The following is a 16,063-nucleotide window of genomic DNA, read 5'->3' as shown; positions in this document are numbered from 1 at the left end:
ATTTTCTACACAATATTTTTTTTCCCTGAGTAATCCTTTATATGGTACCAAATCTGTTCCTGTTGGATACATGGTAGAAGAAGGTACTGGCCATCTTTGGGATCAGTTACAGTAAAAACTATAGCAATTCAGTTATTTGTCGTGTATACTTTTTGACTGTATTTAGTTCTCTTCCTCCTTTTGGAGTTAATTTTGTAGGTGTTTTCATAGAAAAAAATGTGTTTTGATAGGTTGTAAAGTCACATGTTTTACCTGAAGATGTTAACATAGATTTCACAGAGGTGGAAAGGAGCACTTCTTCAGAATAGCTGTGCTAAAAGTCATGTTATTTACTTACTGTATTTACTTATACTTAAAACTGCAACAAATTGTGGTGCTAAGAACAGACAGTTCAAAAAGCAATCCATTCAGCATGGCATGTTTCTTGGGTGCTCCATTGCTTCTTGTGGAAAGACTGCTGAAACCAGTGTGCCTGAAGCAGCAGCATTTTTCACACTGGCTGAGACAATGGAAACATGATTTGAGCTTTATTTCCAGCAGAAAATACAGGCAAAGCTTCTGTGCAGAAGGTTGTCCTTGTCCTGGTGCCCGGAGCTTTACAGACTTAAATAGTAGGAAGAAAATGTTAACTTAAAATGTTAATATTAATTTAAAATGTTAAATGATGGCAACCAAATATAGGAACATGTGACCAGAGAGATTGTGGGAATCTCCATCCACAAAGATACTCAAAACTTGGCTGGATAAAGCCTTGAGCAGCTGAAGTTGCTCTGAGTTGGCCCTGCTTTAAGCAGGAGCTTGGATCAGACACCTCCAGAGGTCCCCTCCAGCCTGAATTAGTGAGAGATGCTATGAGGTCTTATCTGTGCATGTATGGAGTTACAGAGGCTTCCCCAGGGAGGGAGAATCCTGGCAGAAGTATCTCCAAGAGGTGAAGTCTACAGTGAAGCAAGGATTTTGTCTCCTACGGTTTATCCACATCATCAAAGCAATGAACTCTTCGCTATTCCTGCTTTAATTTAAAATCTTGCGGTATTTAAATTGTGATTTTGTTTCATAGGATCAAACAGTTTATTAGGATTAGATCAGTGAACTGATTGAAATCACAGTGGTTTGAATCAACAGTTTTAAACAGGATTTATATTAGCAAGCTGAAAATCTTGGTCTGAGTAGTGAATTTTAATCCCAGCTTGCAGCTTAATATTTCTTGGCAGTTATTTCCCTAAAAGAAGATTTTTTTTCTCCTTAGTTGAAGTACATTAAAATGCATAGATTTTCAATCAGATGTAGCTTTTTAATTACATATTATACTTCTTTTTTTGTCAACTAACTACACTAATTCTGTGTACATTCATTTAAGCAATTACATAGTACAAGATTCATGTTGTGATATTTCATTTTTACATATTTACTTAGTAGAAACAGTGTGTGGTGCACTAGTTAGTGTTTTTTCATTCCTGATTTGTGTCAACTGGATTTGACTTAAAATTGAAAATCAGTTAACAGCCACAAAATCAGCATTTTAAAATAGCTTCTTATTGGGTAAATAAAATAATCTGAAGATGGTCACGTATGTAGGAAGAAAAAAGAAAGCTTAAAGTATGCTCTGATTCTATAAGCTCAGGAAATATTGATCATAGCTAGTGAGTTACATATAGTTTATTTCTGGTGAACATTGGTCAAATCATGGGAGGCACTGGGGATGCTGCGTCCGGTTGCTCACATTATCAGCTAAGGTAAAAGGTCACAGGTACCACATTATTATTTGCTTATTTAAGTTAGTTTCACTGTATTAAAGCTTAGGTTTTAACATAGGCTGTCATAATTTCAGATGTGGAATGTTCTAATCAATAATTATGATGTACTTTATAAAATGATTTTAAATGGTTTTAAATTTACTAAAGAATTTTTTTTTCTCTGATATGGAAAAAAAATAGAATATTTAGCTGCAGGCTATATCCATGTACAAAGTAAATCTTGGATCATATCCCAGCTCTAAGAACTTCGTAATGTTATTTCTTGCAATCATGCCTTACTAAGTCCTCAGCGGACCTTGCACTTGCTGGTGATTCTTGCTGGCTAGCTGGCTGATAATTACAGTCCTCATGTTTTACTTTCCTGGTCTCTGCTTCAATGCAGCACAAATGCAGTCCTTCCTTTTCATTATTTCCCACCTCCTTGTCCAGCTCTGCTTTCAGGGGCTTTTAAACAGTGTAATTAATCAGGTATGTGAGTTTTTTGTTCTAGCGCAGTTACTGTATTGACAGAAACTAGGTAGTGTTAGCCATCGATGCACGAAATTGTGCATGCAGAATAATGGACTAAAGCATTTCAGTATAAAGGATGAGTTTTATTTTCTAAGTCCCCCAAATCCTTTAAGATGATTATCGCTGGTACAGACAGGAATGAGACTTTAAAGAGATGAGTACTTCTTTTTTGAAAGCTGGTATTTTAACAGAACAGTCAATCAGCTGTTTAACCTGAATTTAAACAAATAAATTGTTGCTTACAAAGGTGACAAATTCTGCTATATTCGGAACTGTGGGGATCGGGAGGGAGCCTGGTGGGTAAAGAGAGAGAGGCACATTCAGCCGTGATTAATTTGCCTTCTGTTCGTAGTCTGCCAGCAGAAAAATACCGGGTGCCAGTTTGGGGTACAAGTCCATAAAGCAGTGTTAGCCAAGTGATGAGTAGGCAACAAAGAGTAAGGTCACCAAAAAATAACGTCTTACTTCACGGTAGGTTTCACTTATATAACTCTGATGGTAAAAAGGAACCATCAGAATAGTAGCGTTAAATTATAGACGTAAATTACATTTGCCAAGAAGAATGAAGCCTCAGACTCTTAACTGTGGTATATGTCTTGAGCCTGTTCGCTTGCAAGTGTACTAAGACGATGATCTGATTTCTTCTTGTCAGGTGATGAGTTTTCTAGTGAAACTGTACTTGGTCATGGTTAACCTAGATTATGTTCAAACCAGTGGCCATCAAACGGTGACCAGTGGTCACCGTTCCTTGACTGTCCTTACAGATTTTGAGACTGTGAGATAAAATGGGAATACTTTTTGTGACAGATTTTGAGACTGTGAGATAAAATGGGAATACTTTTTGTGGAAACAGAAAGACTTTTCCTTTGCCATAAGTAACCTGTTTTCTGTGCAGCTTATTTGGAGACAGTAATTTAAAATAAGTAACACCTAGATTTCTGTCACTGGATTAAAAAAAAAATAGAAGTAGCAGCCCTGGAGTAGTTTACTATTCTTCAGTCTTTTATTTTGTGATAAGAAGGGAGAAAGATTAATGCCATTTTCATTTTCCAACATTTTGGTTTGTTTTTGTTTTTTTTTTAATAACTTGCCTTTTGGAAGATTTGATGTTATTTCAATAATTGTGATATCCTTGAAATTATACTTTATTTTTGCTTTGCAGGAAGAAGAAATGTTTCGTCCAAATATGTTTTTTCTGCTTTTGCTTCCACCTATTATATTTGAATCTGGATATTCATTGCACAAGGTTAGCCCCTGCCAGACACTTGTTTTACATGTTGAGACTTTGTTTGGAACACATTCTGCTTTTAGTTATCTTGAAGTTTAAAAGTTTAGAGTAATTGCGTTAAATTCCATCATATTAATCATCAGGGAAATGAGAATGCAAAATTTAAGCCTCTTCAACCCAGAATGCAGGGAATGTAACTTGTTACTGTTAACTGAATGTGGGCAAGATGTTAGGTACTGCACAGAGGTTGTTTTCCTTGGTTGGAGAGGTTTCTTACCTCATCAGAGCTGTACAAGGGCTCATGTGAAGGAGGCAAAATGGGAAGGAGTAGGATCAGAAGTGGGAAAGGTGGGGTCACTCCATAGCTAAAGAAGAGGAAAATGTTTACAAGGGTTTTCACCCTTTGGTTGGGAGCCTGTGTTTCCGTGGACATTTGTCACAGCGCTAGTCCTGGCGGAAGTGGTTCTGGTCCTCCCTGTGTGCTGCCTTTCTACTTGAGCTGTGCTGCAGGAGAGGGAGTGAACAGTGGGCGATAGTAGTATCATGAATTGGTACCAACATTGAAGATTTTTTCATACAAAATCATTTCCTAAGAAATGGACTAGCAACTGGGAAGTTACAAGCCTTTTTCATGTGCCCTGTCTGCAATAGATGGATTAATTTACAGTTCTGTCAGGTGGGGAATGTGTCAAAGTGCTGGTGAACATCCAGCTGCTCGTCTGAGGATTGGTTTGTTGTTAGAATACCAGACTGACGTCCTGTCCTGGGTATCAGAGGGATTTGCTGTTGTCCTCAAGAGAGCAGGCTCTTTAGGCAGATGGTGTGGATGTATGTCCTGGGGTACCTGCAACCAAACTAATGAAGCTTTATTATTGGAAACCCAGTTGTGAATCAGAATCTAATTTAGATGCAAACCCAAACATGAGTTTTCCCTCAGATCGTTTTCACTTATTTACTTACTTTATTATTGTGTTCCAGGGTAATTTTTTTCAGAACATCGGTTCCATCACTCTGTTTTCTGTATTTGGCACTGCAATATCAGCTTTCATTGTAGGTGGAGGAATTTATTTCCTGGGCCAGGTAAGAATTGCTGCATTGAAGCACTTAAGTTTATCTGGCTTGCTCTTTGAAAGTCCATTTTTCAAGAGCAGGCAAACATAGTGAAAGTGAATTCCTGGGTCACAAAGTCCAGTTCTCTGCTATTTCAGGGGCAATGTTATATAACCCCTTCCATAGATACAGCATGCTTAATGTTAAAAGCAATTAAGACTTGAGTTGAGTTTTACTTTTTTTTACTTATTCAATCTTCCTATCGGAAGGCTGTTCCAAAACCTGCGATCTCTAGAGCCATCTTCTAATTTCCGATGTTAAACTTATTTGTTGTTCTTTTAATAATTTTGTTTGCTTCTCTGCTTTGGTGTTTCCCCATTGATTAGATATAGACATAGATAATTATATTTTCTCTCAGACTTCATTCTGGTAGGCCAAAGAATCCATACTTTCCTCTTTGCCTCTCAGATTTCCATTCCTTTGCATGCCTTAGTTACTCTACTTACCTGTATCTTCCAGTTTCATCTGGTCTTCCCTGATTTTGGGTGACCAGAATTGTAGCAGTAGATCACTGTTGGACAGCAGCGTTAGTCTGGGTAACATCACTACTGTGATTTTTTTCATAATAATGAACTTAGGATTTGATGAATAGTTTCATTTTTAAAAACAGCAGAAAAACACAGTTGATTGTGATTTTTTTTTTCTTTATATTTTACTATTCTTTCAGGCTGATGTAATTTATAAACTCAACATGACAGACAGGTAAGCTCTTGCGGAAATGGTGTAGTATATGAAATGAAGCATTCTTCAAGATAACTGTATATGGGAAGTGCACTGTAGTTGGCCAGCTCTTCTGGTTATTGTTTAGATTGCTTAGATTCAACATGGTGTATGAAACTAATAAATAGATCAAACACTTCTAAACCTTATTTATTACACCCTTATTTCCAAATAGTATTCTGTGCTCAGTGATTTTTTCTAGACAGGAAAGATACTGGGTTTTTTAACCTTTAACCAACCTTTAAAGTTAAAATATGTAATCTTTGATTAGTTGGTATTATTAATATATATATAATAAGGGCATAACTTCCATGTCCAAATCTTATATTAAAAGACAGATTGAGTTTTTCAGTATCAATAATGTCAATTTTTCAAGAACTTGGCAGAGGATCTAATCAGATTTTTAGGAATACACCACCCTACCATTAAATAAAGTTCGTTCCTGGTTTATTTGGGATTTTTGTTTGTTTGTTTATCATATAGCCAATACAGCAGTTTTATGTAAAAATCCATAAATAAATTGGGTGGCAAGCAAGAAACATAACAATTAAAACATGCATGAACAGCAAAAATCTTCCTTCCTTGGTTCCAGTGTTTGACTTTACACAGCTGAGCAGTCCCATTGCCTCTGTATTGTCTATCTTTGGATTCCAAAGTAATGAAGTTTTAGCAGTTCCCTTTAAATGTTCCTCTCTAGTACTCCTGTGGTAACACTATGCATGTATGATACATGGTTTGGACTGTGTCTGTAAAGTTGTTTAGTTTCACATTCCTCTGATTTTTTTCTTGTTTAGTTGGAGTAAGACATTGATACTGTTGTTGAGAGCTGGGAGATAGGTATATCTCCTACATCTCTTCCAGCTGGACAACAGCTGGTATATCGGTAAATGAAAAACAAAAATTTCCCTTTTGTCACTTCAAGTTCTTATGAATGGGAAGAGAGCATAACTTTCCACTGTGTAGAAACTATAACATAACATCTTTGTTACTAGTTGTTCATACAAGTTTACTAGGTACATAGTTTTCTTTCATCTAGTTTTCTTTTTTTTTGTGTTCTCCCAGTTTTGCATTTGGCTCTTTAATATCTGCAGTTGACCCTGTGGCTACTATTGCCATTTTCAATGCCCTCAATGTGGATCCTGTACTCAACATGTTGGTTTTTGGAGAAAGCATTCTCAATGATGCAGTCTCTATTGTCTTGACCAAGTAAGTGCATTTGAACTACACGTGTTTATGGAAACAGCAACCACATTATTTTCTGTTAATTAGTTATTCAGATATACAGTAATTCTTCCATCTCCATTTGGAACAAATCATGTATTTCTGGTGTAAGGCTGAATTTTGTATGATCCTTCGTTGTTAAAAGCAATCCATACCATAAACTGCATAGGCAGAAGACAGTAAATGGATGTCTTATTACCACTACCTCACTGCCTCATCTCATTGACCCCAGATAATTGATTGCTTTCTAAGTCCATACATTTACCAGCTTTCTTTCCATCTGAGGGTCCTGACAACAGAAAACCAACATGTGTGCTTTCAGGCTTGCACAAAAATATTTACCTTGCCAAATACGCAGCTGCGTCTCCTGTATCATTGGCTTATACCCAGAGTCACACTTCAGTTGTGGGGCGGGGAATACATCAACATCCATGCAATAGTTTTATATTTATGTTGGGGCTATCACAGGGAAGAAGAACATCCAATATCCTTATCCTTTGCCCATGATAATTCTTTGGGGCTGAAAGAGTAAAAAAAAAATATATATATATCTTCATGTTATTGCTGAAGTCAATAGATGTGACTATGAATGTATAGAAGGAGTAGATATACTAAGAAGGTAGTGAAGTTAGAGTCATTTTTCAATGAACTACAGTCGTGGTTCTTTTATGGAAGACCGTGAAGGCTAACAGCAGTCAAAAGAAACACTAGTTAGAATCCATGTCTTCTTTGCATGGAATTTTATGAAATACATTCCTGAAATTCAAAGAGATTTCTCCTCTTTCCTCCTAAGAGCTTCTTTGTTTTTCTGCAGTGACTTTCTTGTCTCTCATCCACACCTAAATATTTGATGAGAGGTCTTTCTGTTCATTTGTTCTTCTCTGAGGATCACACAATCCATCTCTCTTCTTCTTCATGCCCTGAGTTTTTACCACTGCAAAATGTGTTTTCTTCTCCTTTTCAAAGTTTGAAAATTGTTTTGTAATACTGGGCATTATCATAGCCTATTTATGCCATTCTGGAGATTCTTCAGAAGAGCAATGCTGGATTTCCAGATTTTTAGCAGAATTAGGTTTGCCTTTGGGGATTACACTAAGACTTGATTTAATATCTTTTGACATTCCTCTTGTTACATATATCACAGTAAAAGCCTTTTAGAAGTGGTAGCAACTAAGAAATGGAAGTCTTTTTTGTTGCTGTTCTCAAAAGACGTTTGGTATTTTTGGATCCAGGCTTAGAATTTATAACCGTTTCTTTTTATTTATTTTTTAATTATATCTAGCACAGCAGAAGGTTTGACAAGAGAAAATATGTCAGATGTAAGTGGATGGCAAACCTTTCTACAGGCACTGGGATACTTCCTTAAGATGTTCTTTGGCTCTGCAGCGCTTGGCACACTTACTGGTCTTATTTCTGCATTAATATCCTTTTTTAATTTCGGTGATACCCATGTATAAATCGGTGAACTTCAACATTCTAATAGTATTTTTCTTTCCCATCTTCTCCAGCATTTCTTAGGGGATATTTCTTATTAGACATTGTTTTGTTGGCTGAGGATTTTCTCATGCTCATTTTGTTTTTATGTTAGTTTGCATGGGTGGGTGTGTTAAAAAGTTGCATCAAATTTTCATGATTGAGGTCTGCAGTGCTGTATAGTAGATTATATTACATGCATCGGAGTGTAATAGAATATGGTAATTGTTTTGTAAATTCAAAATATATTAATTCCATTTCAATTCTGATCCATTTTTACAAGCATATGGCTCCTTTTCTCCATACATACAACAGTTAATTTAAAAAAAAAAAAAGCTGCTTTTCCCAAGGGCTTTTGAGTCAGACCATATCATTTGTCCCTATGTATCATACTCAGGCAGCTGAATACAGATACTGTTCTATTTGGTTTTTCGTTGATTTATACTTTGCCTCTTCCACTTCCATGAACTGGTTGCTAAACAACCTAGAAGCTTCTCTGCTGAGATAAGGAAGGATGTTTGTTGTAAGTCAGGCACCTTTGTTACTTTTCAGAGCTTGTTTAATGTTAATACTGACTTCACTATAGGTAATCTTTTGTGGTAGGCTTGTACAACAGTTATTCATGTCATCTGGGACATACTGTTAAGCACTTTGTTTGTAAATAACAAGAACAGAGTGTTATATTAAATATAGACACATTTCCTTTCTTAGTTCATTAGCCTGATTCCATGAACTTTTAAGTTATTCCATACATCACAACAAAAGAGGGAGACAGATGTTCAACACTTCCTTTACTGATATCTAAATGATATTAAGACAAAGAGAAAAGCAGCTTATTTGCCCTATTACAGTTATTTGTGCTTCAAAGTATTGGATTTACCCTAAGCATGCAAAACTTCAGTGCAGCAAAGGACATCTCTTATTAGTTGCCAGCAGATAGACATTGTTGAAGGTTGTTGCTAGTTTATGACCTGGAGGAATGTGAACTTCCATGTCACAGGCATCTAATCCTCTGAATTTTAACAAAAGTGGTAGGTGGAGTATTTTAAGCATTAAGGCAAGGATGTGATTGAAGGAATATTCCTCACTTAATATTACTGCAAACGTGTCATATCCATTTGAAAGTAACTAGAATTCTAGTGACTGAACAGAGGAGATTGCTTGCATGCTTAGTGTGGCAAGTAACGATGTCTGAGGCAAAATCTACTTTACTTCGCAGCTGTGCTGCAGAACCATGCGTGAGATGCAAAGCAGAACTTGCAGCCCTTGACAAATGTCCACGTTTATGACTACAAATGTAAAGTAAGTTTTAAATATCTTGAGTATCAAAAGGACATTATTTTTGTTAAAACATAAATGAGAGCTATTTTACTTTTAATTTGCTGTTTCATAGCTCTCCCCTATTTTTAGAAAAGCCTTTACTGTTTAATGATTCTCTGAGGATTTTCTGCAGTAGTTTTGGAGCAGAGATTTGGAAATGGTCCTTCGAGATCCAAACAAACAATTTGGCATGTTGTTATCAACATTGTATAGGTACATCAGTAGCAGATCTTTTCTGTCTCTAGATCTGTCCATTCTGATAGACTTCTACCAGCAGTAGCTTCTATAAGAAACACTCCTTGTAAGAAATTATTAATCTTTCCATATTTGAGTCAAAGGCTAACGTGTAGACTTTATTAGCTATTCAGTAGATAAGTACATTAAGCATAATCATTGTTTTGTAATGGAATGACACAGATTTAAATTTTTCTCGGAATTTTTTTTAATTTACTCTTTCCTTAACATTTTCCTGTGTACGTGCTAAAGCACATTGATTTAAGGAAGACACCCTCCCTAGAGTTTGGGATGATGATTATCTTCGCTTACCTTCCTTACGGACTTGCAGAAGGTATCTCACTCTCAGGTGAGTAGCAAAATGAGTATGTGCAAGTTTCTTTGATAAGTTTAGGGAGTAGGTATTATTTGTGTCTAAGAGGTCCCTGGTTTTTTATGTGTTTTCTCATTTAAGCTGTGCTCTTACTTTTAACTTTGACTTACTTTGAAGAAACACTTATTCTCTACTTCATGTTATAAAAGTATAGAAAAGGTAATTGCAGTTTTCGTAAGCATTAGTTAGCTGATGAAAATACTAGTATTCTCCCCAGTTACCTCTACCTAACATAGAATTAAAACTTCAGCTGCATGCTGTAGATCTCAGCCACATCAGCTAACTTAGATAATGTCCAGCCTACTACCCTGTAGCCATTTTTCTGCCTGTCCTTCAGTGCCGTTGGGGAAATCAGCTGAGACCACTGAGTGTTGTATATATCTCTGAATACTTGGTAGAAGTTTTGCTGAAGGCCACGAGAAGAGGCTTACAGGTGAACTTCTTCCATCATTCTGTGGAATTGAGTACAAAGACAAGGTCCAGTTCTGCAGGATGCCCAATGTCCCTGACCTTTGCTGATTTAAGTGGTTTTTTAAGGCAATCAGCTTCCTGTCTCATTTCTCAAAGGAAAGTGGGAAGGCATGCAACAGTTAGTATAATTCAAATAGTTAGGCAATCTGCTTGGTTCTTTTTTTTTTTTTCTTTTTTTCTTGGGTTGTTTGGGTTTTTTTTAAAGTCTTAAGTGCATTAAAAGATATATTTGCTCTACAACTTGGACTATATAAGAATGTTACAAGATTGTGAGGAGTAGTAGCAGGATTAGGTTTCTTGTAAATGAGCTGCAGGTATGAAATCAGACTTTCTGAAAACGTACATGTGAGCTAATGTGAATTTTTTGGAATGAATCTGTAGGAGTATATATCAGCATACCTTCACTGATGTCAGTGGAGTTGTATTTTTTTGTACGTATGAAGATGTGGCCTATAATCATGGTAGTTACAAAATCAAGATGTATAATCGTAATGCAAACATTCCGTTCTGCCCACTTGCATCCAGAACTACTCTGTATGTGTGTATAGGCCAACACATACGTAGGGAAATGAAATTATATGAAACCTGAGCCAGCAGTTTGATATGTTAAAATATTTGTATTGCTGTAAAAACAAGTTTTGTCTTGTGAGAAGATTATTCTGGCGGATCTCAGCACATGGCCTTTTCTATTTGTAATTTATATTGCTTATTAATATAAAATTATAAGAAAATATTACAGAACTACAGTGCCATTGCATTATATAACCAACACATCTGTATGTTGGTATACAATAAAAAAGAATTTACAGTAAGATTCCTAGTTAGTTACTCTCCGGATGGTAGAGGTTCTTTGTCATTTTGTTTGTAAAGACAACCTCTCTAATTTGCTCAAGTGCCTTCAAGAATGACTTCTCAAGAAATATAAACTTTGAATGACCTTAGTCAGGTCACTTCTGTGTTTCAAACAAAGGATTCTTTTGACTGTACCTCAGCTATTCTAATCCTTCCAGTTGTGTTCACCTGGACCACTCCTGGACATGTAACTCCAGCCAAATACCTCTTTTAAACTTCCCTTGTTTTGGGCAAAGCAGGCTTACTCCCACATGTCATCCTGTCCTCTCAAGATCTGCATTGCAATTGATTTCTTCTGGGTTATATTGTCAGTTTTGGTCAGTTATTTCTTCACAAGGAGTACTGTAGTTGTTCTTCAAGTGGACTGCTAAATTTTTCCACAATTCTAACCATCATCTCAAACGACATCCTTTGCAGGTATAAGTCTATGCAGCCATGGAAATGCTTACAACTTCCTTTAAGATACCCAGCTCCCTATGAACAGTGAACAACTGACAGCGTCTGTGATATGTCTTGAGCAGTTAGCGAAATAGGTTGAAATTCAGATTCTTCCCATAAGTAACCAAGAGCTGGGAAGCAAGGTAGATGGAAAAAATCCCTAACACAAATCAAAGATTTGTGAGATATAGTGAAATCTGAGGTAGCTGTTCTGGCCTGTGGTTGTACCTGTCAGTTGCTGTACCTCTGTCCAAGCTGTGCATGTCATTAGGGCAACTGAACTCTATAACAGAAAATTTGGTGGCTTTTCCCATAGTTGATAGCTGAGATTAATCTCTGTAGTAACTTTTAGGATGTGGTTTAGTGACCCTGTCTGCTGGAGGCAAGGGACATGCTGCACAGCAGCATTCCTTGCAGGCCCTAAGTATCAGGCTGTACCTTCCTTACAGTTGGACTTGACGATCTTAAAGGTCTTTTCCAACCTAAATGATTCTGTGATTCCTACAAAGGTAATTTTTGCCCTGAATTCTCAAGTCTCAATAGCTTTTCTGATTCTCAGATTGATAGAAAATTAGGGGTACGCCTGTGTGTGCTATTCGTTCTAATTTTTTATGGTATTAGATGTGGTGCACCATACTGGAGTGGATTCACATCCATGTTGGTCTCATTCTACTTCTGGTGGAGTGATTGGGCCTGGCTGATCAGCAGGTAGGAAAGAATGACACGCTTTCTGGGAGAACTGAATCATACAGTTCCCTAGCCCCGCTATTCTCAGATTGTTTTTATTCTTCTTTTAATCTCACCTCTCTACCTGTTAGGAGAGTGAAAAGCAGGAAAAACACTCAAGAATTGGCTTTTTATTTCCCTCACTTTTATGGGAAAATGTGACATAACAGGGATTTATTCTAGCTTGCAAGTGACCTATACTGGACCTCATAGTATTTAATATGACCAGTGGCATGAGACCAGTATGAATAACAATGGTAATAGAAACCCCACTTACTGCTTCATAAGCTTTTATGTTAGTAAGTTATAAACACAAATATTTGCAGAGTGCAAGCTGTTCTTCTTCTGTTGACTGCCACATTTTTATCTACAGGTATCATGGCAATCCTATTCTCTGGCATCGTGATGTCTCACTATACACACCATAACTTGTCCCCGGTTACACAGATTTTAATGCAGCAGACACTGAGAACTGTTGCTTTCATGTGTGGTAGGTGCTATCTACTATTAATATCTAATATTAAGAGTTTAAAATTTTATTGCCTGAAATGGTGATTCTGATGGGAGCAGCAGAGGTGTGAATTTTCTTCTAGCCATTTGTATGTCAGTGGTACATGTCTTTAAGAGAAGAATTCCTCATAGTGGAGGCTGGAAGGCAGTCAAAAGTCACCTTTCCTGCTATACTGGATAAAACATACAGTAAATCTCTCTCTCCCGTCCTGCAGGCTCCTGCTAAGATTTGCCACAAGACTCATAACCGAACAGAGATCTCTGACTCCTATATTCCTCTGGTCTATTTTTAGTTTTAGGAGGTGGATTTTTAGCAGTATTTTTTAAAATGGTTTTGGATATAAAGAGCTACTTGCAAAAACAATAGCTTCACAAATTGAGAAGAAGTTTTTGGAAGCAGTGATACAAGCAGCTCAGAGTCCCATAGCCTTTCTATTTCCTTTTACAAGCCAAACTTTCAAAGAAATTACATGCTTCTGTATTACAAATAGATCCCTGTTTTTTAGGGGATGGCATGAATGCGTTCCGTATTGTTTGCAGGAAGATGCATTTGGAACATGGTCAGGGAGTGGCCCTGCTGCAAACTAAACTTAACCACTCATTACCAGTAGCTCATCAGGGTTTGGTCTTAATTTATTACAAATGCTAAAAAAGCACATGTTCATTCAAGTCATTGTAAAGGAGTTATTTAAGATACTGTGCAATTTTGTACGTGTTTGCAGCAGGTTTTGAACATGCAAATGTAAGTAGCCAGTACCCAAAGCATGACCAAATAATGTCTTATGCTGCAGTAACTCATAATAGGAGTAGAAAAGGTTTTATAGAATTGTTTATTTAAGATGTGATTTCTCTTTTTCAGAAACATGTGTTTTTGCATTTCTTGGCCTGTCAATTTTTAGTTTTCCTCACAAGTTTGAAATGTCCTTTGTCATCTGGTGCATAGTAGGTATTTACTTTCTTCCATACTTGTTTAGATGCATTTTTGGTATTGGGGAGGGGGGAAACACCTTGCAGTTAAAATATTTTAGAATAGTTGTTATGTTTTAGAGCTTTTTATGAAAATACTTCAATATTTTTATATATTGCACAAAGTTAGCTCTCGCTAATAGCATGAAATTATTATTCTTGTTCTCAGCATTTTGGTGTACAAATACATCAGTCGTCTTCAAGGAATACCAGGGGTTTTTTTGCTGTTATTTTGAAACCCTTCTGTATAAGATTATTAAAAACAAGGAAAAGAACCTTGCTTGTTTTGACCCTATTAGATTTATTAAAATAAAAGAAATCTCAAAAGATGTTGGGATTATTATACAAGCCACTTTATTCCAGATATTTATTCCAGAAGATATTTTACCAGAAAACAATACTGAGTTTTTACGTATCTTTAGCTTCATATCAATGATTTGTGTGAATGGGCAGTTCGTACAAACTACAGTGCAAACTAGTATCAAACTCTGCTCCATTTCATCTCTCCAGGACTACAGCTTTTGAGTCTTTCTCTCTCATACGTTGCTGCAGTTTGTTTACATAAAACAATTTAGTCCATACATCACTTCTTTACTCTGAGCTTAACCTTCTTCAGAGGAAATCCTTACTCAAACCTTCTCCAATGTGTATTCATTCTTTGACTCCTTAATTCTTTTTCTTTCGTTCTGTGTAGCTTTCTGTAGTGGCACTTTAAATTATATTTCACATGGGGGTTACCTACATCTATTGCTATTATAATTGTTTAATATAGACATGGAAAGTATGTTCTCTTTTGCAGAGTCAAAAGAGGGAAATGTGAATCCATTTCCAGTCATGTACAGCAATGTATACTAGCACATTTTAGTCCATGGTTCAAGGGAAGAGTTACTATCTACAATTTACAGAGGAGAGCAATATCAGAATGGGGAACTGCTCTCACTGCATTACACCCAACTTCCTTATCTAATATATATCTAAGGTGTGACACTTCCTTCTATGTAGCATTGCCCTCACAGGCATAATGCAAATTGTGTAATTTTGGGGTGATTCATAAAGGAAAACAGCACAGCCCTTCAAGGATCCTGCTTACTAATTCTAGGATATTTACCTTATCAAGGTCTGTTTGTGGTGGAGCTTAAAAGCAATGCCATTGTGAAAACCTTTGCTTTTCTGAGTTAAAGTTTTCACGGTATTTGTTAATTGTCTGCCCTTAAATCAATAGTACTTTTTTTTTTCCCTCTCTCAAAATGTTGTTTCAATGTGTGATATGTTTTATAACCATACCCAGGGAAGTGTTGAGGAACCGAATTACATGCTATTTGTTTGGCTTCTGGCCTTTTTCTCTGAGGAACTGGTCCATGGGGAGACAATAGAAATATCTTACTGCCTCTTAGCTGCTGTGCCAAGGGAATGATTAAAGGAGCTGAACTGAGGAGAACTTTTACCCAAAGTAATTCTTGGTCTCCCTGGAATGCCTCTTGGGTTTCATTTATTTATTATAAGTAAAGTAGTGTCTGGTCTCTGTCAGTGACAAGTCTGGTTTAGTTTCAGTTAAGCAGACAAAATGTTTAAAAAGTTAAATTCCACATTGACCTATGCCAAAAGATTTCTTTACGTTAGTTTAGCAGCACACCTATTTGCAAGACTTGTGAGTGAAAAAAATGTATTCACCTTGCCCTGTACAAACCAGATGCAACTGGGGCCTGCATGAATATAACACATCAGATGCTCTTTTGCTTTTATTTCTGTTTTTCAGGTACTTGTTCTGTTTGGTAGAGCAGTGAATATTTTCCCACTTTCCTACCTACTCAACTTTTTCCGTGATCATAAAATCACCCCCAAAATGATGTTTATCATGTGGTTTAGCGGTAAGTTAAAGCTCAAAGTACGGAGAACTAGAAAAAATGTTTTCTCTTTTTCATTGTGTGGGCTACTCTCTACTGTGGAGCAAATCAGGTACTTGTTCTGTTTGGTAGAGCAGTGAATATTTTCCCACTTTCCTACCTACTCAACTTTTTCCGTGATCATAAAATCACCCCCAAAATGATGTTTATCATGTGGTTTAGCGGTAAGTTAAAGCTCAAAGTACGGAGAACTAGAAAAAATGTTTTCTCTTTTTCATTGTGTGGGCTACTCTCTACTGTGGAGCAAAAC

At 36.6% G+C, this 16,063-nt stretch overlaps 1 protein-coding gene across 1 annotated transcript in view; it reads left to right on the top strand.

Moving 5' to 3' along the window:
• The window catches only part of SLC9A8 (solute carrier family 9, subfamily A (NHE8, cation proton antiporter 8), member 8), a gene marked incomplete at its 5' end in the record, with an annotated part of 29,604 nt that overhangs the window by 10,114 nt on the left and 3,427 nt on the right, over positions 1-16,063 (top strand). The window contains 9 exons of the mRNA XM_009583914.1: positions 3,430-3,513; positions 4,474-4,575; positions 5,273-5,307; positions 6,388-6,531; positions 7,829-7,967; positions 9,817-9,922; positions 12,807-12,923; positions 13,803-13,885; positions 15,666-15,777. Of these exons, the coding sequence (XP_009582209.1) occupies positions 3,430-3,513; positions 4,474-4,575; positions 5,273-5,307; positions 6,388-6,531; positions 7,829-7,967; positions 9,817-9,922; positions 12,807-12,923; positions 13,803-13,885; positions 15,666-15,777 (922 nt within the window). The remainder of the gene's footprint in view (positions 1-3,429; positions 3,514-4,473; positions 4,576-5,272; positions 5,308-6,387; positions 6,532-7,828; positions 7,968-9,816; positions 9,923-12,806; positions 12,924-13,802; positions 13,886-15,665; positions 15,778-16,063) is intronic.

The sequence above is a fragment of the Fulmarus glacialis genome, unplaced genomic scaffold, assembly GCF_000690835.1.
Source record: "Fulmarus glacialis isolate BGI_N327 unplaced genomic scaffold, ASM69083v1 scaffold40788, whole genome shotgun sequence".
Lineage (NCBI taxonomy): Eukaryota > Metazoa > Chordata > Aves > Procellariiformes > Procellariidae > Fulmarus > Fulmarus glacialis.
The sequence above is the reverse complement of the archived record's forward strand: the minus strand, read 5'-3'. Positions and strand labels throughout refer to the sequence as shown.